A 23,713-nucleotide genomic window follows, 5' to 3' on the forward strand; every position below is an offset into this window, starting at 1 on the left:
CAGCTCCCAGTGGATTACAGCAGAATGTCAGCTCTGAGCAGGCTTTAAATCAGTTATGCTTGGCCCTCAGGGGAACTCTGTGCTGATCCCATGTAGGCCTGTCTCTCATTGCTCATGATAGGGTTGCCACATCCAAATTTAAAAGTTCGGGCCTGAAATCCTTCAACGTGCAGCACATTGCAGAGTGAAATCACTGCGCGATGACTCTTGAGCAACTTCCCGTAATTATTATTCCACAGTGTGTTCTTTTAAATACAGATGTGTACAGAAGATAGATATATATATATATACATCACACTGCCTTATTATTAGAGGAAAACACTAAGATGTCAGACAGGAAGGGGGAGTTGTAAATAGATAGATGCAGGAAATGTTAAAAAAAAAAAAAAAAGAATTCCTCTCACAAGCACACATGCACGCATTGTTCAATCCGTACTTAGAAAAATATTTACATTACGCTCAAAGCTATGAAACCGCAGCTCTCCACCTGGAATTGTGCATTCTGTTGCCTGGTGTTAATCTGTTTCAGGGGCATAACTTTAATGTGCCTCATGCAGCACAAGTACAACCACATACCACACCACACTTATAAAACAAATCCGTCAGTCCCAGCAGGGCTTTCCAAGACACACTCGACAATAAACTGTTTGCAAGCACTGGGGATTGTTTGTATCTCAAGACCAGAGAAGTGACAACACAAATCAGGTGCCCCTGTGGGCGCATTTTATCGCAGGGGCCAATCAGCATATTCCACAGACTGATTAGGCGTGATAAATGTAGCTCTGGAGCTCATTAGTTAAACTAAGTTGCTGGCCAGACGTGAGTGCAGGACACTGGCAAATATCATCCAGTAAATCTGACTGTACTGAACTTCATCCACAGGTGTAAACAAACCAAGCCCCCAGCCTAAAAAGGTGCTGAGTTGAACCTCTCATCAATCAGATTCGCTGCATTCACACAGAGCCATGTACCACACGGGGACCTTAAGACGCCTGCTAAGTATGCCAGCTATTGTCTGCCTGCATGTTTTCTGCCACGCTGATGATTGACAGTGTCAGCACACTCTGTCCCATTGACCTCATTCTTCTTTTTCTAATATGGAGGATTATACCTCTGAATTTTAAATCCTCTCCAATTATTTGCTACTTTGCCCCGAGCAACGAGAACAGCCGTTTTCATTTTGAACTTTGTTTTGCTGGACAGAATCGCAAGGAAGTGAGAGGCTTTAATACCACAGACTCGAGACAAAACAAAGCAGAGACCAGATAACAATAGAAATAATAAGAATCATTTACTTTAGACTATTGGGTTCATTTAAAATAAATATTTTAAACATATATAAATATAAAAATAAAGTTTCCTGCAAAAATCTTTGAGAAATAGCACAAACTGTTATGATGCATTTATACTCTACATACATGGATGTTTATCATTCCTCAACTTTAAGACATTGATTCTACAAAACCCTGGTGGCCCAAAGCAAAGAGATAGAGGATCTACACACTGGTTTGTATCATCTAGCGTGAGCAGAGTAGCCATTTAGTTAATGAGCCCCAATGGAGACCTCCAATGAAGCCATCAAGACTGCTCAGAATAACAATGGTCAACTAACGCCTTTCTAATTGAATGGAAGGTAGAGGGAGGCGAGGGGAGTGGGCCTGGAACAGTGAAAAGGAGACAGAAAAAAAGGAGGAGGGGGGGGGGTTGTCTTTTCAGTCAGATGCCTGCCAGGCCTTAACGAAAGTACTTGTTTTTTGGGGGGATGTGACATGGATTGGGGGATGGACGAGCTCGGAGGAACACAGCTCTCCTGCAGGGATTATTTCAAGGAAGTTTGCATAGTCCCATTTAAATTTAATAGGCCACAATTCCTCAACACAGTGTTGGGTGATTTGCTTAAAATCTTGTATGTTTGATTGGAATCAGTATTTATTATCGCCTCATATAACACCCCCCCCCCCATTAACCTTCATGCACATCCATTAGTCATGTTTGCACTGTTGTTAAGAGGTGTGAACTTATTGTACAGACTCTTTGCTTCATTACCCTGTTGTGTATGTGATATTTATTATGGCTTGTATTGGGGGGGAAAAATAAGAGAAACCAGCAAACAAGCCAGTGTGACAACTGCTAACCATGATGCACTGATTAGAGTCACTTTCATGGACAACCCATGTGATGCAACAAGTAAATGAATCATTGCAAATTCAACAACACTCACTTAAAACTGTCGGCCTTATCTGGACTTTTAAAGTCTCTGGACAACAGCTGTCAGGAACAGGGCAGGGAAATGCATCCCATGTGTGTCAAAGCCAGGTATAATAAACAAATACCTGCCTCAAAACACCCCGAGTACAAAAAGGAAAGCAATCTAGTGGGAGTAGGCCACAAAATAACAATTCTAAAATATTTTTTTTAGAATAACACAAACCTAAACATTGAAAAATATAAGTCCCTACAGGCAACTGCTAGTAAAAGCACAAGATAAAAATCAGCTAAAACTATAATGTATATAATCAAGTTCCAGTATGAGGGTTGCTGGGTCTTTTCAACAATGAGCTGCCATAAATCATTCAGAATCATTATAAAAAGAGGGACTATTGTGTCTGAACTTTGAGAAGTTGTCAAATACAAGCCATGTCGAGAGTGGGTGGCAGGGAGAAATGTATATCCCCCCCAAAAAAAGAACAAAGAAGTAGTTAGTGCTCCTTGAGAGGCCACTCGGAGGGAATATGGCGGTCTGGCAGTGCACAAGGAACTTTTACGCACGGACAAAGTTTTTGCAGCGTGCAGCAAAACGAAGAAGAAGAGAGAGAAGAGTAACATTCACGGCAGGGTCACTTACTGTTCTCGCACTCGGAGACAGCGAACCATTGGATAGGTAGGGGTTGGTGAGGTCCGGGATCATGAGAAACGGGTAGCCAGGATAGTGAGGACTCTTAAAAAAGCCACCATCTTGCTGCCTTCTCAGTGCTGCAGGGATAAAGAAAAAGACAGCGTTAACACAGACATTAAATGCCAGCCACGGCGCGCAAAGAAGTGTGGATTTTGTTTTAATGGTTACCTTCACTGAAGTAGTCTCTTGTTTTCTCATAACTTTCTGAGTCGGGTCTGGTTTGGGGGCGCCTCTCTGCTTGCTGACATGAGTAGAATACACATGCACACACACACACACACACATACACACAGACAGAGAGAGAGTCACACACACGGAGGGGAAGAAAGTATTGAAACTTTGAGCAGCATTAAATCTTATTTCTCTCCATGCTGAGCGGTGTGGGGAGCGCGTTGTGCGCGCTGCGTCCTTACCTCCGAGTCCGACGAGCTGCTGTTGTTTTCCGACTCGTTCACTAAGGAGGATTTCACATCATCCAAATCCCTTTCCGCCGACACATTTTCAGAGATCTTTTCCTCCTGCTCCCCTTCGTCTTTAAAAGATATCATCTCATCGTTGGCCCCCAAATCATCCCCACCACCTCCGTTCAACTGTGGCATTTTTGCAGAGCAGCGCGTGCGGTATCGAGGAGAGGAAAAACAAGGACAATTGACTCTTTTTAATTAGATTTGATCGGTGTAGTCCAAACGAGTCGCCGGAGTAGTCGACTAACTACAAGAAACTGTTCATGTTTCAAAACTCCTTTTTCATCCTCTGAAGGTGATCCCGCGGTCCATGGCGGTCATAATCCACGGCTACAACACACACGCTGCTAGAAAATATCGGTCAGTGTTTGGCGTCAGCGGCCGGATGCGCAGCAGCTTGGCAAACTTTCGTCTCCTTCGCAGCTTGCGGACAACTTGTGGCCCCTGTGTGTCTCTCCCTGTTGTGCTGCTGAGGAATGGGACTCTCTCCTCCTCCTACTAGAGCCCTGGGACCGCATAAACTACAGTCCAAGCCACCGAGAGGGTTACACAAGAGCGAGAAACACGTCCGATTTCATCTCCTAATATCCATGTGTGAGAAAACAATGGCTCGAGTTTAGAAGAAGAAGAAGAAAAAAACACGAGACGATCTGCAGTTTTCTTCACTTGTGGCTCGCGTGTTTTCCACCCCGAAGCGACGGTTCTCTGCTTACGCAAAGTTAATAAACTAAAGACGAGAAATAAAACAGGACGCAAAAGTTTGTTTTTTTTTTAAAAAAAAGCTGTTCAGCTGGACGTGGTCGCCCTTTCCCTCCACATTGCTGCCGGGGAATGCGCCCTGAAAACTACTTGGTTGTTCAAGTGGAAGAAAAGCGCAGCCCGTTCGTAGGGGAGGAGTTTGCACTGAAAACCGACACTTCATTCACCACCATGTAGATCAGCTTTTCTCCACACTCAAACCACTAACGCACAGACACCACACCGTGCACAGAAATTAGGCCATTTGTACATAAAAGAGGAGGTCTGTGCATGGAGAAATGATGGTTCTGATTATTATTAGGCCCATTATTATTATTATCAAAAACAGTAGCCACCCCTCCCATCCGCCGGTCTGCTTATTGTAAAAGCGCACAAGCACTAATTATGCTCCCCTAATTGTGTTACAAGTGAGTTGAAGGCAACTTGAGCAGCGGTGCTGTGACAAGTTGGGTATCTCCAGTTATCGCCGAGGCGAGTGCCGGAGACCACACTGCCTCCCTGTGTGTGAAAATGACGGGTCAGGCTTTAGTGAGAAAGTCATAATTACACACCGCCACGTAAATTGCACGTCTGCGTGTCCCGAAACAATGCTGGGAAAGACAAAGGCGCAATAACACCTGGGATCAGCATGGACAATTATGGCACAACCATATGACAGAGTGAGGCAACAAGCCTGTGAACATGCAGGCCTCCTGTGACAGGACTTCTCCCTCCCTCCCTCTCTCTCTCTCTCTCTCTCTCTCGACTGAAATACTTGGCCTGATTGTTGATTTGAGGAACAGGGTTGGAGGCCAAGTTTTGCAAGCACTTTTGGAAGAACAAGGGAAGTGGTTACGACTTTTTTTCGCCCCCTTTTTTTCCCGAGAAGTGACCTACACATAAATCTTAATCACGGCTCAGAGGTGTGTTTTAAACGACAAAGACACGTGAAAGTTCCTCGGGGTGGAGCGCGCCGTACCTAGGCTTTACTGTGGCGTTCCTGGAGAGCGTTTCCTCTCCTCATCCGACCATCACCTCTCTCAGTCCGATGGACATCAGGCTTCTCTTTGCTTCTGATGCAATCCGACAGGCTTCCCCTTGTTTGAGAAAAGAAGTCATTGATGTTGTCGACTGCGTGTCAGCAAGCTGAGGGTTGACTGACAATCCAGCAGAGTCTCCACGGGCCTCATTAGATCCCCACTCCTCCCGGGTGTTTGAGCACGCGTGCACGCCAGTGTGTGTATTTGTATTCACTTAAAAGCAACATACATGGTGGTTACTGCATCTTACTGCATCCTCTATGAATTGCGCACGGGGTAGTTATGGATAGTGGGCTCGCTGTACACTGAAATACATGTTTGCACTTGCATGCGCACACACAGGTGAATATTTGCCCTCAGGGCTCTCATCATTGTTTTTCTGGGCTACAGTATGCAGAGAATGTGATAGAATGCATTCTCCAAATGATGCTCAGACAAGATGTTCATTTCTATCAGCCCTGTAGTTTGACACTGACCTGCGATATAGTTTTATATACCCCAAACCAACACAAAACAAAGAAAATACAGATTTTTTCCCCCCTTAAACACACCACATGTCAGAGATGTAATGGACTGTGCATGTCCCAGCAGGTGTAATTACAAATATTCAGTGCTCATGCACCATAGCCTCATGAATGTTTAATAAAGAAATCAAATATTAAAACAAGTCAACACAGAAAAATAATAATGACATGCATAAGCAGTCGCTGAACAGGACTATCTCTTAAAACACTGACACTTCTCACACACGCATAAGTTTCAGCACTGTGCTATTAAGCACCATTGGCATGCAGTAAGCAGACTGTTGTTCGCAGTCAGCTGTAACAGCACAGTGAGATATAACACTTGTGTGATGAATTAAAAAAAACATCCAGTGTATCTCAAACTGTTTTATTCCAGAGTGAGAAATCAGCCATTTCAAAACCAAAATGATGCCTATTGTTGCAAAACAATTGCCGGCGTTAAAATAAAGCACATTAATAGATTGCTTTTGGCTTGGCTTGGAAAGCAAAATTATTTTGTGTGCAGGATCACTCATGTATAATCACCGACTGATACATGTCAGGTATGTTTTATGTTGGTGTTGGTCTGAAGCCCCCACCCACACCGATTAATTCATCAAACAAGCGGCACTTTTGGAAAATGGAGTGTTTGCTGAAAATTCATTTCTTCATACTTGCAACACGTGAAAGAGGATTTTATCTCCTTCCTATTTACTTATCGCTCCCATTTTCTGTCTCTGTGACTGCCTTGTTAGAGTGTGATTGGTTTCAACATGGGAGCTGATGAGGGGTCAGGAGAGATGCGAACAGCCACAATCTTAGCCTGGGGGCAGATCGACTGGTGGCCAGAAAATTTATTCAGAGGGTGCTGTCCCTGCATCTGCCTTACTTTGAAGTTGCTCTCTCAACTCTGGCTTGTCGTACGTGACTGTGTGTTCATCCCCCCCCCCCACCACCACCTTGCTAAAGAGAGTGAAAAAAAAAAAAAGCAGAGATGGAGCATTGGTGTGTGTCGATACCCATGTATGTGTTTCCCCCAGTGATGTGTGTGTGTGTGAGACAGTGAGAGTGGAAGAGAGAGAGAGAGAGCAGGAGAGGGAGGAGAGAGGGAGAGATGTGTGTGCCAATCCATACTGGCTTTGGAGAATTCAAGGTCATTCTTTCATGTTTTGCCAACCATCGGTCAATCAGTTTCCAATCAAAGTGGTGCTTAATTCAGCAGTAATTCCCATCCCCTCAACACGTTTGCTCCTCTCCGTTTCAGAGGTGTTGAAGCATTTCTCCTTGTCTTCCCTCTGATCTGCTGCGGTGTGTCCAACATGTCTTGCCAGGCCAAACCCGCCCTGCAAGGCTCTTTAATGGTACTAGTTAAAGTGTGCGGAAGACATGTCAGATCACACAACGTGCTACTGCTGCTTCCATCTATCTCACTTCAGGAGATTTAGGTCCCACTTGATTGTCTTTGAAGCATACCCAAGTCATGTTCTTTTATTAATCCGAATGTCTCTCCAGAATGTCTCCATTTGGTTTTGTAGAACTTGAAAAAAACAAATCCAGAAGTATTGTCATAGACGTGATCACATATCGTTATATTTATAATGATGCCATTCGCAAGGTGCTTTATTTACATGTCAAACATTTTGTTGCCCACCTGTTTTTTTACTGTCTTTGTAAATTCACCCATAGTTTATTCATCATTCATATGACCCATTTATAATAAAAAACAAACAAACATAAAGTTTGTATTGACTTTCTTTCATACATTTCAGAGGGATCAACAGATTTAAAAGACATTCGTCTTTTCAGCCAAAGGGCAGGATCCATTGCAGATGAACTTACACAACTGGTTTGCATCACCACTGTGCCATATTAGCTCACCTCCTCAGTCATCGCACTAAGTCTGGATGGGAGTGCCTCGTGCAATCATGGATCTCACAAAAATAACCTCATATCCGTTTTAATCCACAGAAAGGTCCCCTTTCCAAGCTGGTATGGGCGTATATGGCATTTAAGACTGTGTGAGGATATGATTAGATGACAGTTTTTACTGCCCAGAGGGCGTAACCGAAACGCTAAACTGTGCAGAGAAAAGAAAAGAAAAAAGAGAAGTTGTATTCCTGCTTTTCTCCTTCTCTCTGGTGTTTTGTTGCATTTGTAGTATCCTTTTCCAGAAAGCACTCACAGGTATGAAGGTATCCGACTCTAATGTTGGCCATGCTGGTTTCTCTGTGGTCAAATTGTAACTCCATTTGACACATTTGGGTGCGTCCACTGCTCAGACACACTGAGTGAACAAACGAACGAATGAATGAATGAATGAGTGAATATTGCATTACCAAAGGCTAATTAATGCTGCTCGTGCAAAGGGTGTGACATTATGAGACCTGAAAGACATCAAACGTGTCCAGTGTGGATTTACATGGCTGCTAAGGACCTGCTCGCTCACGCCTCTTTGCTGAAATACATGTTGGTGTTTTTCTGTACTGCAGAGGATGCTTTTAAGGAGCATTATTTCTGAGAACTTCAAAGCCTGCCAAAAGCACTCTCCTTTTGGAGTGTGCAGCTGCTTGAAAATGTACTTATATTTTCCAAATGGACAGGAAGAGGCCCTCACTGCTATTGAGGTGATGCTAATGCAGTGTGGCGCTAGCTTTTCAGCGTAACTCGCTTTAAAGCACAAAGGTACGGCCTGTATTAAATGCTGTTAATCTTTTACAGGCTTGATTTTATGTTGAGCTTAATTTCCCACTATTTGAATTGCAAGGAGACAGCATTTCTCGCTGTGTCTATATGGAAAGCTGTCTTTTATGGTTTAAGGGAAAATAACAAGCAGAGCCAACAATGCCAACAGGTCCTCATGGACACTATTTACTATGTTCAGCTCTGCTCTGCCATAATTGTCCACAAAGCCTGAGTCAGACTCTATCCACATGCTGCATCCAGGCTTTCTGCAATCACCTGGTTTTATTGATCCAGTTAACATTATAGCTGGCAGGGTCACAGACTTCAACTGGCTGTGTTTTCTCAGCTGAGGACGCAGTGCGCCGCTCCTCGGAGGACTGGAGATTCTTTCCTGTGATGTAAACCCTGCCCAAGTAAGAGGCTGTTGATTTTATTTAATATGTCCGCCAGATTTTTATGAGCATTACGCAAATGAAATGGTTTGCATTATGCGTGAACCATACATTCCGCAGAGGCATGCATGGCTGCAGACAGCTGGAAGTAACTTGAGCCCCTCGGTCACTTATCAGCCCTGGCATCCCTGCCATTTCCCATAGCCATCTTCAGGCCAGAAGAATCCAGCCATTGTTTTCATCTCTGTGGGCCCTGGGTTAACTCAGCAGTGCCTCGCTGATTGTTGCAGAGATATTAAAGAAAATGGTAGATTTGTCTTTGTCCATATAACCCTGTCTTGTGACATCCAAGCTCTATGTGTGTGAGTATGTATGAATGTGTGTGTGTGGGTGTGTGTGTGTGTGTGTCGAGGGGTTCCTATTCGATGCAGTTGTAGAAAGCAGCTGCACCTGCCCTGTATGTCAACAACAGGGTCTGGAGCAGACACTCAAGAAGAGAGGTGGCTTTCACACCACTGGCCTCACCGAAGCTGCTTACTTTCCAAAGACAACAATGACCACGCTGCTCTGCTGCGCCACGGAGCTTTTAGGCTCTACAGGCTTGGCGCCTGGTCTGTGTGGCCTCGAGATTATCTCCCGACTGAGCCCTCTACATACAGGCTTATTGGACTTCCTCATGTCCCCTTGTTTTCGTGGCTCTAAAGTTTCCAGGATGCTTTTTGACTGTCTGTTTTACACATAGAGACAGGATTCCCCGTGGGGGTTGTTAAGAGGTTACAGGGGGGTAGTAAAGGGGTCAGGGAGAAACTGTCAGTCTATTTCCTTTCTCCGGCCTTGGGAAACTGCACCACAAGTCTCTTGCATATTTTTAGCGTCCTTGCTGGCTTTTGTCTCTGTGTATCCACAGGAGATGATAAAGTCATTCCCAGTCCACGAGGACCTTTCCTTTTTTACATGTATTACTTATAATCAGCTTTTTCAACCTCGTCCAGCTATAGAATGACCATGTCCTGCACACATTCACAATAATGCACAGGGTCTGGAAACCATCATCTTTATGTGTTGGTGCGTAAATCCTTCTTCCATAGAATTACTGCACAATCCTCCGCTGGTGGTTGCCTCATACTTGAATGTCTACAGCTGGCCTTGCAGGAGAAGGGGGTTGCTGTGCAGGAAAAGAAAGCTTGTATATGTTGCATTTCTTGTGACTATCTAAGTCTGTACACAATTTTTTTCGATATATGGAATAAGGAGGAGACTGTTATCTGCCATGTCCGGCAAATTAGAGGTTTTACATCTTTTTTACATCAAATTATGTGATTAATATCAGATAGATTGGATAATTAGTAAGGGCTATGTTCATTTGGGATAAACTGTGAGGGAGTAAACACTCTCCTTGGAACGTACAGATGTACTTTCCTGGTACTTTGAATGCTGTTCTTAACTCAGAGGGGTAAAATACCTGCAATGTTTAGCTGCCAGTTAATTGATGTGCAGGCAGTGTACTCTCACTAACTGAGTCATGCTAATCAGACACATCCAAACTGAAAATTGATATGATTGTAGTGGACTATTTTTGCAAAAAAGAAAAAACAGAATTCCAGAAGAAATGGCTTGAGATGGTCAGATAATTAGGCAAGGCGCAAAACCCAGTCCATTCTCTTCTCTTGGTGAACCTTGCTCCAAGGTTAGGGCAGGTTTTGAGTGATTGCGTTCAGCCGAGAGAGTGAGCTCTCATAAACCTGCTGGGCAGTCATGCTCATTTACATTCAGATGTTATTTACCGAGAATCACCCGAACGGTGCCATCGCCCAGATAATATTGCTCACAGACATGTCTTACCTGCTGCACCACATTTCTTCGTGTGTTATCTCTAGGTGCATCACCACCTCTCTCTCTCTCTCTCTCTCTCTCTCTCTTTCTTTCTCTCTGCAGCTCATTCCTTCTCGTGTGAATGACTAGCTGTTCATGTGTGGTTTCAATAATAGCTGCTGTATGTCTGTTAAATAATCGTGGTGCTTTTTTAAACCACAGTGGGCTGCATGTTGCTCTGTGGAGTTTACGTCATGTTTTAACCATATAGGTTATTATCAGTCTTTGTGCTCCGGCAACAGTCACTATTTATGTTGTCACCCATGCGCTTCAACATCATACAGTAAGTGCTGCGAGTACAGTGTGTACTCTGAAATAGACCGCGGTGAGAAAAGAGAATTCAGTTGTGAGAAAAAGAGCTACTGTAAAAAAAATCCTCCGAGTGAAGAAAACCACCTTGAATATATTACATGTAAACAGAAAGCATGTTTAACAGCATTAAAATTATCTCAACCAGACTGTTGTTCTTGCTTTCTAATTCCACAATACAATTATCACTCGGTGAAAGGGAAGGTACGTGCCAATAAAAATAACTCATTTCTGTTTTGCCTTGGCCCACCTCTCTATAATGCTCAACTCTGCAGCTGCACGGCGCTGTGGAAAACAAACAGTGCAGTGCAGCTGGGCTCCTCAAGACAGCGAAAGGGGAATTTTAATCCCATTTTTTTTTTTTTGGCACCAGTCAGATTTATTTGGTCATAAAGAAAGGAAAAGCACCCCACCATCTGAGAAGGATTGGAAAGTGAGAACGCAAATTATGCCAGAACCCCACTTGCAGACTTAGAAACATAACAGGCCAGGAAATGAATCCCCAATAGGTCAAAGTGCTCAAAGCGCAGAGGAGTCTAATTAACTGGGATAGTGACACATTACTGGGATACCTGGACAGCTCAGATCAGCCTGCCATACTGACAGGAAACACTAAGAGCAGACTAAATACGCCGCAGAGCAGATTTTTTACACTGATATCATTCGCAGTAATAGTTTTATCACCGTGAGGCACATAAGCACTACAGCCAAAGGGCTAACCTGCACGTGTCTCTCGTCCACTCCCTGCAGCGCTGTCTGAAAACAAACTATCCGGAGAGCCTCAAACCATTTCCAGCTGTCACGTCCCTGCTCCAGCATAACTCCTAACCTGATATGACAGGGCAAGATGAGGTGAAGGTCAGGCCTCCAGGAAGATTCATAACATGTAACTCAAACTATGAGCATTGTATTCATAATTGCCTGTGGTTGAAAAGTGAAGACGGCCAAGTGCTGCGCCTATTATCTCTCATGTTACCATCATTAACTTCTCATCTTTCATCAGACACTACGAATCCTCATACATGCAATAACAAGGCCAAGCACAATAAAATAAAAACTACTATCATGCAGTGGTGGAATGTACCATGTACATTTACTCAAGTTATGTACTTGAGTACAGCATTTGAGGTACTTTTTACTGGAGTGCTTCCATTGTATTCTATTATTCTATAATTATACTCCATCGCCTTTAAGTGGTAAATATTGTACTATTTACTCCATTAACCTACATTACATTTATTTGACTGTTGCAGCTACATGCCAGCTTGCTGATTAACATTGTAGGCTGAGTATAAATGATCAGCTCATTATACAAAGTGTTGTTGCAGATTAAACTACTCAACATCACGTAACACAGTTCCATGATAATCGAGTAATAATATGATATATAACATAATATACAACAATATTACAGTGTGCCTACACAATAGATACCTCATAACATAACATAACATAACATAACACTGACATATCATCACCTTTTAAGCTGACTTGGCAAACTTGTTAGCAAACAGTTGCACAACCAGCAGTTACAAAGCAACATGCTCATTTATTTCAAGTCACATTTCCGGCCATTTAGTGAATGTGGATCCAATATTCACTCTCTTTTAGCTCTGTTTTTGGTCAGCTCCTGAGGAAAATATCTGGCACTTTAGCTGCTAAATGCTCCACTACATTCACCAGCTAAACCCCGACTGTGTCTGTGGGTTGTAGAGCTTTTGCGCCGCGGCAGCTGCCTGCATCGGCTGAGAACGACACTATGACTTTGAAACCCTGTAATGCTGAGAGGAGCTGCAGTTTCAGGTGCTCGTTCTCTAAAGGTTCATCACTCCAAGCAATGAGCGTCACATTGTCACACTGTTGCATGGTGATACATAGTTGGTTAAAATAATCTATTTTTGGGAACAGACACAAACATAAAGGATCACAGCTTTTTTGTTGTCATCGAGGGGCTGCGGAGAGCAGTCAGTTAGTATCAAGCTGATAAAAATGCAGTACAACAAGCATCTGGAATATTGTTCAAAGCTGCAGTTAGCTTAGCTCCATAAAAAAGATAAATGTGTCCCTGCAAATGTCCAGAGAATAGCATAGGCCACTCATTCCATTCCACCAGTACACAAGCACAGGACCGACGGCAGGCCCTAGAGCTCTTCGGTTAAAGTGTAATAAAAATAAGACTATTGCTCAAAAGCCTTAAAAAATTAACTTCACAGGACATATTGCATGGATGCTGTTTCACACAGACATAGCAACTCAAAGTTTCCATTATGGCAGCATGGCAACTCTTTTTAACTATCATGAACATGTGATGGTATGAGGCGACATGTTTAATCAGGCTGCAAAATCAGAATTTCTGTGTCTGTTTATGTGCTATGGTGTTTGAAAGGTCACCACAGTCAGAAGCATGTGTCTACTCCATAGTCTCAGCCAGTTCAAGCTCTGTCTGTGGTTTAAGTATAACATTTGTGTGGTGAAAACGGTGCAACACAACCACTCTTTTCTTGGTTGTTTTTTTCTTTAATGATATGCCTTACCCTCTGTTAGCTGCTTAGATTGAATTTCCCATTTTTGTATGGGAAAGCTTGTGGACTAAGTCCGCCATTAAAGATATGCAAAGAACGCATGCAAGAAACAGAGCTCTACACACGGAGAACGTACTGAAGGCCGTCAGGATGTTCAATATGAAATAGTCAGTCGGAGCATTGTCCTAATTTCCTTTCCTGAAACTCTTGATAATGACTTGGATTGGTAAAAAAGAAGCAATTTTAACGTTTTGTGTTTCAAGAGGTACGCACATGGAGGGGGGGGGTTAGGTCCTTACTATGCCTCACTATGCAACCTCTTACCTCCCCTTTTGGGCCTTTAGGAGCATCCTGTGACCCCCGACCTCCCGGACAATAGAGGCCAGGACGTTTCCCAGTGAGCAGCGATGGAGCCAACAACAGGAACATGAGGGGTGCTCCTGGGAAACAAACTGTTTATTGTGCAGCAGGATGGACGTCCCCCCCCACACACACACACACATCACACCATGTCCCAGTCACCTACCCTAACACACAGTCGCAGACACTACACACCTCTGTAGAGAAAAATCCTGTCAAACGACAGGTGGCTGCTTTAATGCCTCTGAACCATGCAACAACAGTTGTAGTCAAATCTCCCATCTTGGGTGTGCATGTGTATTTGTGTGTGTCAGCTGTAACAAGGACAGTTCCCTTTGACCGAGGTCACAAAATATTACAATATGCTGTGGCTAAAAGGATTTTTTACTTGTTTTTTTTATTTTTATGAATCTACTCTCTTTGTGCATGTCCCAGGACACAGCCCATAGAAAACGCACACATTGTTTCAACTCTTGCTTTCTCCTTCGTTTCTGCACCGGCTCAGGCTGCATATATATATATATATATATATATATATATATATATATATATATATATATATATATATATATTTAGTCAAACTTTCTATTTGATGACATTACCAGGCCATTTGTTGGTGCTGCCACTGCCTGTCTGTTTCAGAGGAAATCCCTCCTTTGTCTCTCAAGGAAGCTCAGCAAACTGGGAAAACCTGAATTTGTCATCAGAATTCAAACAGCTGGAACACATTTAATGACGGAGAGTCACCGCTAAATGTATTAGTCAACACTCCAGACTAGTTATTACCTAGGCTCTGGAGACCACTCATTGCAAGAGCAGCATAGTAAAACAGTTTCCAGAGCTGTCAATCACGTGCCAGAACTGTGGTGCAACACAGAGACACAGGGGGCTCTGGGGATTGCTCTTTAAGTGCTTAACCCCAAAGGATTACTGGTTCTTTATGACTATATGTGTGGTTTGTGCCTGTGCTCCACATGATGCACATCTGATAAGGGTGGATCAGAGGTGATAGACACAAGGGACTGGATGTGAGCTCATTCTTTTTGCTCTCTCTGGAGAGACATCAAATCCTGATAATCAGAGAGGAATTTAAAAAAAAAGAGCCCATAAAGCACTTTGGAGATGATGAATCCATAACTCATGCTTTCTGTTTGAATAACAATGATGTTCAGTGATATTGTTTCAACGCAAATGTCAAAAGCAAAGTATGCAAAGTGCAGTTTGGAGAACTGGTTTCATCTGAGTTTTTGATACTTTCACTTTAGTTCATTTCAGAGAAAAAACTTCCAATTTTAATTAAACATACTTCTCTGATGGCTTAACTTTCCCAGTTAAGATGGTACTTGCAAAGCATATGACACATTTTAAATCTGATGTATTGCTGTACCTAAAACTACCTAATATATGATGCCTTAAAAACAACAATGATAACAATTTGAAAGGGACCACTCTTAAAAATTGGCCTCTGTTTATTTGATGCTGGCTGAAAATGAGTCTATAATTCTTGTATAACTCACCAGCACCGATACCAAAAGTTTTTAGGAATCACTCAGAGATTTTCAGGTCAAAGGCCACCTTAACACTGACAAGCAAAATCAAATCACAGCTAAGGAAATGAGCCATGAAATACTGATTGCTCCATACATAATGACCCTTTTTCCAGTTACTTAGCACAAGAATTATTTGATTGTCCAGAGTGCTGACTTCACTGCAAACATGAGCACCGCTTGCACATATTGCCTGAGTGTATAATCAAATCAAGACCATTGATACAAGTAGTGAACAAATATCTCTCAGTATATGGGAACAATGGATCTTTGTTCCATAAGAGAGCTCTCAGAAAGCTAATACACTGACCGAAGGTAGAACACCTCTGGGGACTGTGAGCCCAGCTTGTGCTCAACATTAATTGGTTGTGCTTTTATTGGATAATTCAGACATTAGCAAGCTCCATTTAAGTTAATTTTGAAAATGACAGCGTGCATATGTGCTTTGTCGTGGTAGCCATGGGAAAAGTGCCATCGAGAAGAATATAGTTAAGCTCAGACACGGCTTTAGCATAATTGCCACAATAAGTGGAATGCTCTCTGTTGTAAAATGGAACTTCTTCTAATGATGATTCATGTGACCAAAAAGACGGATCACTGGAGTCTGCTGAGTCCATGGTTTCAAATAACAGCACCATAGGCTATATTCCTCATGAGACAGGTCAACTAAGCTCCTACCCCCACCCATATCATCCCAGTTCTGACACATTCACACCTTGGCTCATACATCAATTTGGAACTTGGGCAGCAGCTCTGTAACTAAAAACTCAACTTCTGGATATAGGTGGGAAATTCCCCATGCGGGTCAGTGATATGTTGCCTAATAGAAACAAAGAGATTACTTGCTTATTGCTTTGAACGTTTACAAGGTAGCATCACCTCCTAACTGAAGGGCTCGCCGGTGTTATCTCTCACCCACGAACCCTACAGGTTTAAAGTGCACAGTAGCAGGCAAACCAATGCGATTTGAGATTTCAGAGGAAAGTACAGTAGGGCGACTGTGGGAGGCTTTGTGAACTGAGGCTTCAAGCCAACAAAGTGTGGGCTTGACTGTGTCTGAAAACCTCATGCTGATAAATGGCCTCTCCAAGTAGACAAACTCAGAACACAAGGCCCCTGCTGCACAAGACCCAAACTGCTACCTCTGCTGCTGGCTGAATCTGATTACAGGCAGGCCCCGAGGACAGGCAGGTCATTGAGAGCACAGAGATGAGCAAACAATAAGATATTATCTGAAGGAATCTTCAGCTTTCCAAAGGAAAATGGTCCCTCTCAGTGTCACATTGACGATAGGATCCTCAACCTGACACTGAATCAGCCATTTAAGAAGAATGAACACTGCGACCCATTCATACACACTCACTAAAATAATGAGAGCTCTTTTTTCACTCTTGTTAAAGACATATAAAGGGAAGCTCATGAGGCTCTGCGAGACAAGGCTGTGCAGAAACCGGAGCATGCAGCTGACTCAGATGAATATGCCTTTACAATGATTGGGTATTGAATGAACAATTCTATAGTCTTTTTCTTTATTCTTATGTACGTGTGAATAATACATGTGTTTGGCTTCATTGTACTTTGCTGCTCCATTGTCGTGCACTTTTGCACTTGAGCACATTGATTTGAAAAGTTAACTTTAAATAAACGAATAGATTCTGAGCATGCAACATTCAATTTGATAGATGACACTGTAAAACTTGCAAAAACGGTTTCCGGTGTACGTTATCTATCCTGGCCATGCCTTTCCTGTGCGTTTTTGCTCTTTTCAAATAGTGACATCTTGTGGACACCTGGCCTCAGTTATTCTACTGAAGTCACAGACCGTATTAAGGCCATATATTACCCTGTTGTTTCAACACTGCTCTCCTATCTATATCAGTAGTTCTTGGATCTTGATAAGGATGAAGACTGTATTGTTCCTGATGACGATTTTAATACTTGAAGAAGTGTTTTTAATACAAATTAAAAAGTGACTCTTGATCTAAGGCAGCGTATGATTGATTGGCAAACAGAAAGGAGGGAATTGGTTGCCACAGCCAAAATATAAGTGGATGTCTGCATTTCCAGGAAGCACCTGCATGAAGTTTTGACTCAGTTTTGACTCAGTCTTACTCTTTATTTCAATTTCGTTGTGTTTTCTTTATTTCAATTTCGAAGTTTTGACTCAGTTTTGACTCAGTCTTACTCTTTATTTCAATTTCGTTGTGCTTCTTGCACAATGACAATAAAAGAATTCTGATTCTGATTCTGACATCATAATAAAATGTAATCTGATCAAAAATAGGCCACGTGCATTTGCTTTGAGGCAATACAGTAATAATCATTAATCACCCTGATAATCACATAAGCCACATGAATTTTGATTTTGTGAGGTGGCTTGTCAAAAAAACAGAAAATTTATTCAGAACTACAATGATGGAAGTTGTAATTGTCAATTCACGATTTGCAAGAAAACTCTCGCGATATTACCAAAAACTGTTTGCCAGCCACGGAGAGCAGTTGGGATGAGAGGGGAGAGCAAAATACCTCGGTTGTCCTGAAGCTACAGAAAAACCAAGATTTACACACTATATCTCGCATAGGTTGTACTAAAACCAGAGGCCCAAAGTCTGTTATGTGTTAGAGGTGATTTCCTGAGTGTACGTATAGTGAGATTTGGAAGTACGCGGCCACAGAAGCCAAATTGTATGTGTGAGGTGCTAACTGTTAGCTGACAGGCTACCTAGCACAGCCATTGATGCAATGGCGTTGAAAAGAATTCAGAAGGTGAGTGTGTATTTCTTTCATGTGCTGACCAAACCTCATAGTGGACATATGTTTCTGCGTGTGGGACCCTCTGTGAAGCTCATACAATTGTGTAGCCCCTTTGTGTAGCTCGCCTTAGCGTTACTCGCCTGCGTTTGTGCTCCTTTTTAAAAAATAATTCACAGACAAAGACGAGCTAACCACCGGTGGCCCTGTTGGTGCATTGCTACAGTAACGTTGCTTACCAATAACCACTCAAACAGCGCGAGCTAATCTTGCCAGCTGGGTTTTGGTTGTGTGTAATATCTCATTTTTCTCTCTGAGACCCAACACCTCATCAATACTTCAGGAAAGGGGGCTAATGTTAACCAACAAGCTAAATAAGTCATTTCGCAGTGCAGCGCTGAGCTAGTTAAGTTAGCAGTGAGCTAGCGCTAGTAACGCTGTGTGTTTTGGTGTGATTGACTGACTTGTACAGGATGTGCTCTAACTTGTTAGCTAGTCAGTTGTCCTTATCCTTCTTGTTGGTCTCTACGGGTTTGGTGGATGATGTGTTTAGTCGCTGAATGACAGCTGGTTGCCAAAATTGAACCCTAGTGTCAGTGTTGCCATATATGGAATGGTAAATGGGGCACTGGAGCAGGCCACGGTGTGTATTTATATAACTGAATAGATACGCTTCCTGTCAAGAGATGTTAAATAACGGGATTTCTATTTACCCATCTGTTGTTTTACTGTCTGTGCTCATTGTCATTTCATGACTAGTACGGCCTGGGGTTTGGCTATAGCGTTTACATTTAATGTTGATGTCACAACTCGAATTTAACATAATAGTCTCTCCCCTTTTCCTCAGTTAGCTCTGAAGAAAATATTTGTGCTTTTTTTTATTGAGTTTTGTTGCCTTTGTTGTCGACATCCATGGGCGAAATTGAACCACTGACTAAAATGTCTATGATGTCACTTGTCCTAAACCATTTACATGTCTAAAGCCCCGGATCATATACTACAAGGCTGCCACTTTAGCCCACTTTACGTTAATCCGGACATGAAATGGATTCTCTCTCCTGTAAAGCTATAATATTCTCTCACTCAAAATGCCTAGAATTTACCTGTAATCCCATCATTTTGACAAGAATGCATTGTCCTAATGTTGATTCTGAAACATCGCCTTATTTTCTTGTTTACCCACATCTACCCAGAATAAATAAGAAAACAATTGGAGGCTGTCTCATTATGTGCTTGTCTTGCCATTAGGAACTGACAGACCTGCAGAGGGACCCACCTGCTCAGTGCTCTGCTGGACCAGTTGGAGATGATTGTAAGTAGTTAGAAATAGCTGTGTTAGTGTATGCTGTAATATAATAACCTTATTGGTATATATAAATCTGTTTACAGATTACATTGGTAGAGTATGGCATTGTGCATCAGGAGTTTGCATCCAAATGTTTACACTTCATGACATCATTGCTCTTTCCCCCCCCCCCTAGTGTTTCATTGGCAGGCAACAATAATGGGTCCGGTAAGTGAAACTGTGTCTTAACCCAATTGTAATATTATTGAAATAAGCAATAAAAACACTGGAATTGCTGACAAGGGGCTTATCTTGTTTCTATTTTTATTTCAACAGAGTGACAGCCCATATCAGAGTGGAGTGTTTTTCCTCACCATTCACTTCCCCACAGATTACCCCTTCAAACCACCTAAAGTGAGTCAGGGTCTGCCTTGTGTGTCACGTATGTTTCTACTCACTTCAAGTCACTTCTCTTATATTTGTTTTATTTTGTCACAGGTTGCATTCACAACAAAAATTTACCACCCAAATATCAACAGCAATGGAAGTATTTGTCTGGATATACTGAGATCGCAATGGTCACCTGCACTTACAGTATCAAAAGGTAAGAGATAATATAAATATATAATAATATATATTGATATAATATAAAGATTTATGCTAGTGTGCCATTTTTAGTTATTAAAATAGTTGTGAATTGCACAGTGCTGACGGCCTGACACAGTTAAATGTAATGCAAGCATTATTAATAGTATTGCCTGCACAAGTCAAATCAAGTCCGCTTGTGAAAGTGTCCCTGGGCAAAATGCTGTACTCCAAATTTCTCACCCTCAGTGTGTGAACATGTGTATAAATGATTAGCTCCCCCCCAATGAGCAGGTTGGCACCTTGCATAGTACCGCCTGCCATGAGCGTATGCATGGATGAACAGGAATGTAGTGGAAGACTAGAGAGGCGCTATACAAGTACAGTCCATTTACCATACATATTGATATGCTCTTTTGGCCCTGGTTAATGTAATCTAATAACTTTCTGATTTATTCCTCCACAGTATTATTGTCTATCTGCTCTCTTCTTTGTGATCCAAACCCTGACGACCCACTGGTACCAGAGATCGCCCACACGTACAAGGCTGACAGGGAAAAGTGAGTGTAAACTTGAATTTGAAGATCTATTACATCTCCCAGCCTCGCTTACTGTCGTGCTTGACTCATTATCATATTTGGAGATTAAGTTAATAGTTTGCAAGTTCACCTGAAAACCTCTCCAAACTTTGCATGTGTTTTTACAGGTACAACAAATTAGCAAGAGATTGGACACAGAAGTATGCAATGTGAGATCAAAAATATGAATGAGAACAAAAGTTTGATTTGTAACTTGAGGCAAATGAGCAACAGAGGAGAAAAAGAAAAACTAGACAACAGCCCATCTTGTGGAGGGGGAAGCGATACAATGAGGTACAGTGCCACCTGGCTTTCCATGTGCTGAGCTGCTCCCATGTGCTGTCCTTCATGACTTCTATGGATCTGCTGAGCAGGATCTGATGGGCTCCTTAAAGCACTCCCATATGGAATACCGGAAACTCTTCACAGTCCATACCACCAAACTCAGACTTTAAACTGTTACTCCTGCTATTGTGATTATCACGATCATTGTTGCTATTCATACGCTTCATTGTCACTGTCCATGAGTCATATCGCTGTGCCACTCAGAAACAAAATGTTTGATTGATTTAGGAGATGGGCTCTCCCTTCATTTCAGAGGTACTGTCTGTGTCCCACTGGATGTTTTGTTATTACTGTGTTTCCATGTATTTAGTGGCCTTTCTGTGTTGTTATTTTCGGTATATGTGCAATTGAGGCAGAATGTTCCCTGTTCACACACAATGGTGCGGTGCCATTACCAGCAGCCGATCTGTTGGCACATACTGTCTCTAACCCGGAAACAATGTGAAAGATGGAAAGAATCACTGGTCCCACTGCATTTCAAACTGCATCAGTATTAAGTGGTTCTGAAGACACTGGAGAGCTGCTGGCCCTAGCGTCACTGTTGTGGGGCCTCATAGGGTGAATGTCAACTTCCATTTTTCTCACACATGCTGTCATTGCCCTTTTATCCGGTATAAGTAACCACCAATGGCTGGTGTCCATAGTGCACAAAATACTGCTGTTTGTTTAACTTGTTACTTGTCGTGTAGCTATGAACATAGCTACTCTGTGGCGTATAGCTAAGCTGTGCGCCACCTCCTCAGTTCAGTTACTCAGGTATCGAATCAAGTCATCAGCCTCTACACGCAGTGACCCATGGTGAGAAAAATGGCTGGGCCTCATATCATCAGGCTTCTGAAAGCTAGTACTGATCTGAAACTCAAGTTTACTGTTTTGTTCATGTTAAAGAAAGCGCTCACACTTCTCAAAAAGGCGTAACGATCAAAGACAGATCAGCACTCCAGAAGAACTGAGTTGCACAAAAAAAATAAATAAATACTGTCCCAGAAGTCATTTTGTCACCGAGAGGCTTTTTTTCTTTATGCCTCTCCAGTTCATCTCATCACCATCTCGGTTTATTATAATCAACAACACTTGACGTGAGCAGCTTTTAAATGATGCGGTTAAACATGTACATGCTACTGTTTTCTAAAGTGAAATGAATGGCCTTTGGTTACAGTTTATTTATACCCAAAACAGGAACTCGCACAGACTCAACATTTTGCAGAAGCTCATAATTTGAAGTCATGTGCATCTTGTTACTTGAGGTGAATGAATACAGTAACGTGCCATGGCAGCGATGTGAAGTTTGTCAGCATTTCTTTGTTTGTACTCATGATCGGGTCTGCAAACGTTTCTATTGTTTTAGGTTTAATAATCCACACTAACAGTAAAACAGTTTGTCTCAGTGATACATTTGTGATCTTTTGTATTGTATCTTTGAAAGCTTTAGTTTTAGGACTTTTTTGTTTTTCTTTCGTCCATGTCACCAGAATTGAACATGATTGTGATGTGTCATAATGTAATATTAGTTTTAATATAATCCATTGTGACTGTTGGATAAAGTAGTTAGAAAATGCAATGTTTTTTTGTTTTGTTTTTTTTTTAATCTTGGCTCATAATGTGCTGATGCTGCCAATATAAAGGGAATTATTTGATGTTATAAAGGGGAAGAATTTGGGTATTTTGAGGCGTTACTGAGCGGATTCATCCAGAATGGTCCATAGAAAAGCATGAAAATTTTAGAAGCTTTGATTGTAGAGTTAACACCATGGTTTAGGCACCAGATATAGATTTTTTCTTCATTGTTAGCTGCTGTAGAGAAAAATGTCTAAACAAGTTGTCCTGAAATACAGTAAATACGAAAAAATTTAAAACATGTATCCTCTAAATGCAGTGAAAGTCTTTTTGCTGCCAGACCACAGTTGAAAATGACTTGTGTGTAATAGAACTAGTTCAAACTTTGTGTGCATTGTTGTTTGTTCATCTGGCTATTTATTTATTTGAAAGCTGAGTATCTTCCAACTGTACGACTGAATGCAGCCTCACTTGATCATGTGACTGATGTGACATTGACTTCCTTTGTCCAGTGTGCTCAATAGAGTTTATATAGGCAGCTTGGCATGCTTTGCACTCTGGAGAACCTTCTCACAGCCATTTGCCTGATATCAGGGATTTCGTTACAATTCATCTGCCTAGCACCTCTGACTAAAATTTTAGCCTTAACCCTCATTCTGTGTAAATATAGATGTCATAAACTGTAAATTTGCTATCAGGGCTGTATCCCCCATTTGGGTGATTCATTTCATTAGTAGACATGGAAACAAACCTGCTTGATCAGCACCAGTACTCCTGTTGAAAATCTCAGCCTGGCTCTCTCTGAATGCAGGACCAGACTTCACGCATATTAAAATTTGGAAGACGTGTGCTTGAAGCGCCACCATGAACGTCCACATAGCCTACACAAGATAACTATTGACCTTGTCATAACATACGAAATAAAGCTCATCTTGGTTTAAGGTTGTCTGCAGTTTGTGTGTCTTTGTGATGAAGTAAAAAGGACCAGTCGTCCATGGATGGTGATAAAGGAAGAGCTAATGCCCTTACCAGAAACCCCCCTCCTCTAGATAAGCTGAGAAAACTATAGAAATGTCATACATGCATTATAGCTCCTTCTGATTTCCATGTAAGGTCAATGAAAGAGCTGTGAAAACTTCATGTAAAGAGCCACCGCACTCAAGGGTGCGTTTGATTCATCAACACTTCATGCGAGGTTTTTGCTGTGGAGACAACACAGTATTTACACAGGACAGTCTTTCATTTTACTTTACTTTCATAAAGTGAGAATGTGCTGCACCTTACTAC

The 23,713-nt window shown here is 42.1% G+C and overlaps 2 protein-coding genes across 3 annotated transcripts in view; one reads left to right on the forward strand and one right to left on the reverse strand.

The window, feature by feature from the left end:
• Nucleotides 1–4,182, reverse strand: part of LOC139204526 (transcription factor 7-like 1-B) — a 32,157-nt gene extending 27,975 nt beyond the window's left edge. For both annotated transcript variants that reach the window (XM_070834563.1, XM_070834562.1), the window contains exons 1-3: nt 3,310–4,182; nt 3,065–3,137; nt 2,846–2,973 (exon numbers count right to left, since the gene is read on the reverse strand). In XM_070834563.1, the coding sequence (XP_070690664.1) occupies nt 2,846–2,973; nt 3,065–3,137; nt 3,310–3,495 (387 nt within the window). In that variant the 5' untranslated portion in view covers nt 3,496–4,182. The remainder of the gene's footprint in view (nt 1–2,845; nt 2,974–3,064; nt 3,138–3,309) is intronic.
• A 13,637-nt stretch (nt 4,183–17,819) lies between these two features.
• Nucleotides 17,820–23,367, forward strand: ube2d4 (ubiquitin conjugating enzyme E2 D4). Its single transcript, XM_070833521.1, has 7 exons — nt 17,820–18,091; nt 19,325–19,388; nt 19,558–19,589; nt 19,698–19,775; nt 19,860–19,965; nt 20,413–20,506; nt 20,653–23,367. Exons 1-7 carry the CDS (start codon nt 18,068–18,070, stop codon nt 20,696–20,698), a joined length of 444 nt encoding a protein of 147 aa, XP_070689622.1. The 5' UTR covers nt 17,820–18,067; the 3' UTR covers nt 20,699–23,367.
• The last annotated feature ends 346 nt before the right edge of the window (nt 23,368–23,713 follow it).

Source organism: Pempheris klunzingeri, chromosome 7 (genome assembly GCF_042242105.1).
Source record: "Pempheris klunzingeri isolate RE-2024b chromosome 7, fPemKlu1.hap1, whole genome shotgun sequence".
NCBI lineage: Eukaryota > Metazoa > Chordata > Actinopteri > Acropomatiformes > Pempheridae > Pempheris > Pempheris klunzingeri.

Coding starts and splice junctions, on each gene's coding strand:
- ube2d4 (XM_070833521.1), top strand. CDS start 18,068: ATGGCGTTGAAAAGAATTCAGAAG. Junction 18,092..19,324: donor CGTTGAAAAGAATTCAGAAG/GTGAGTGTGTAT, acceptor TCTTGCCATTAG/GAACTGACAGACCTGCAGAG. Junction 19,590..19,697: donor AGGCAACAATAATGGGTCCG/GTAAGTGAAACT, acceptor TTATTTCAACAG/AGTGACAGCCCATATCAGAG.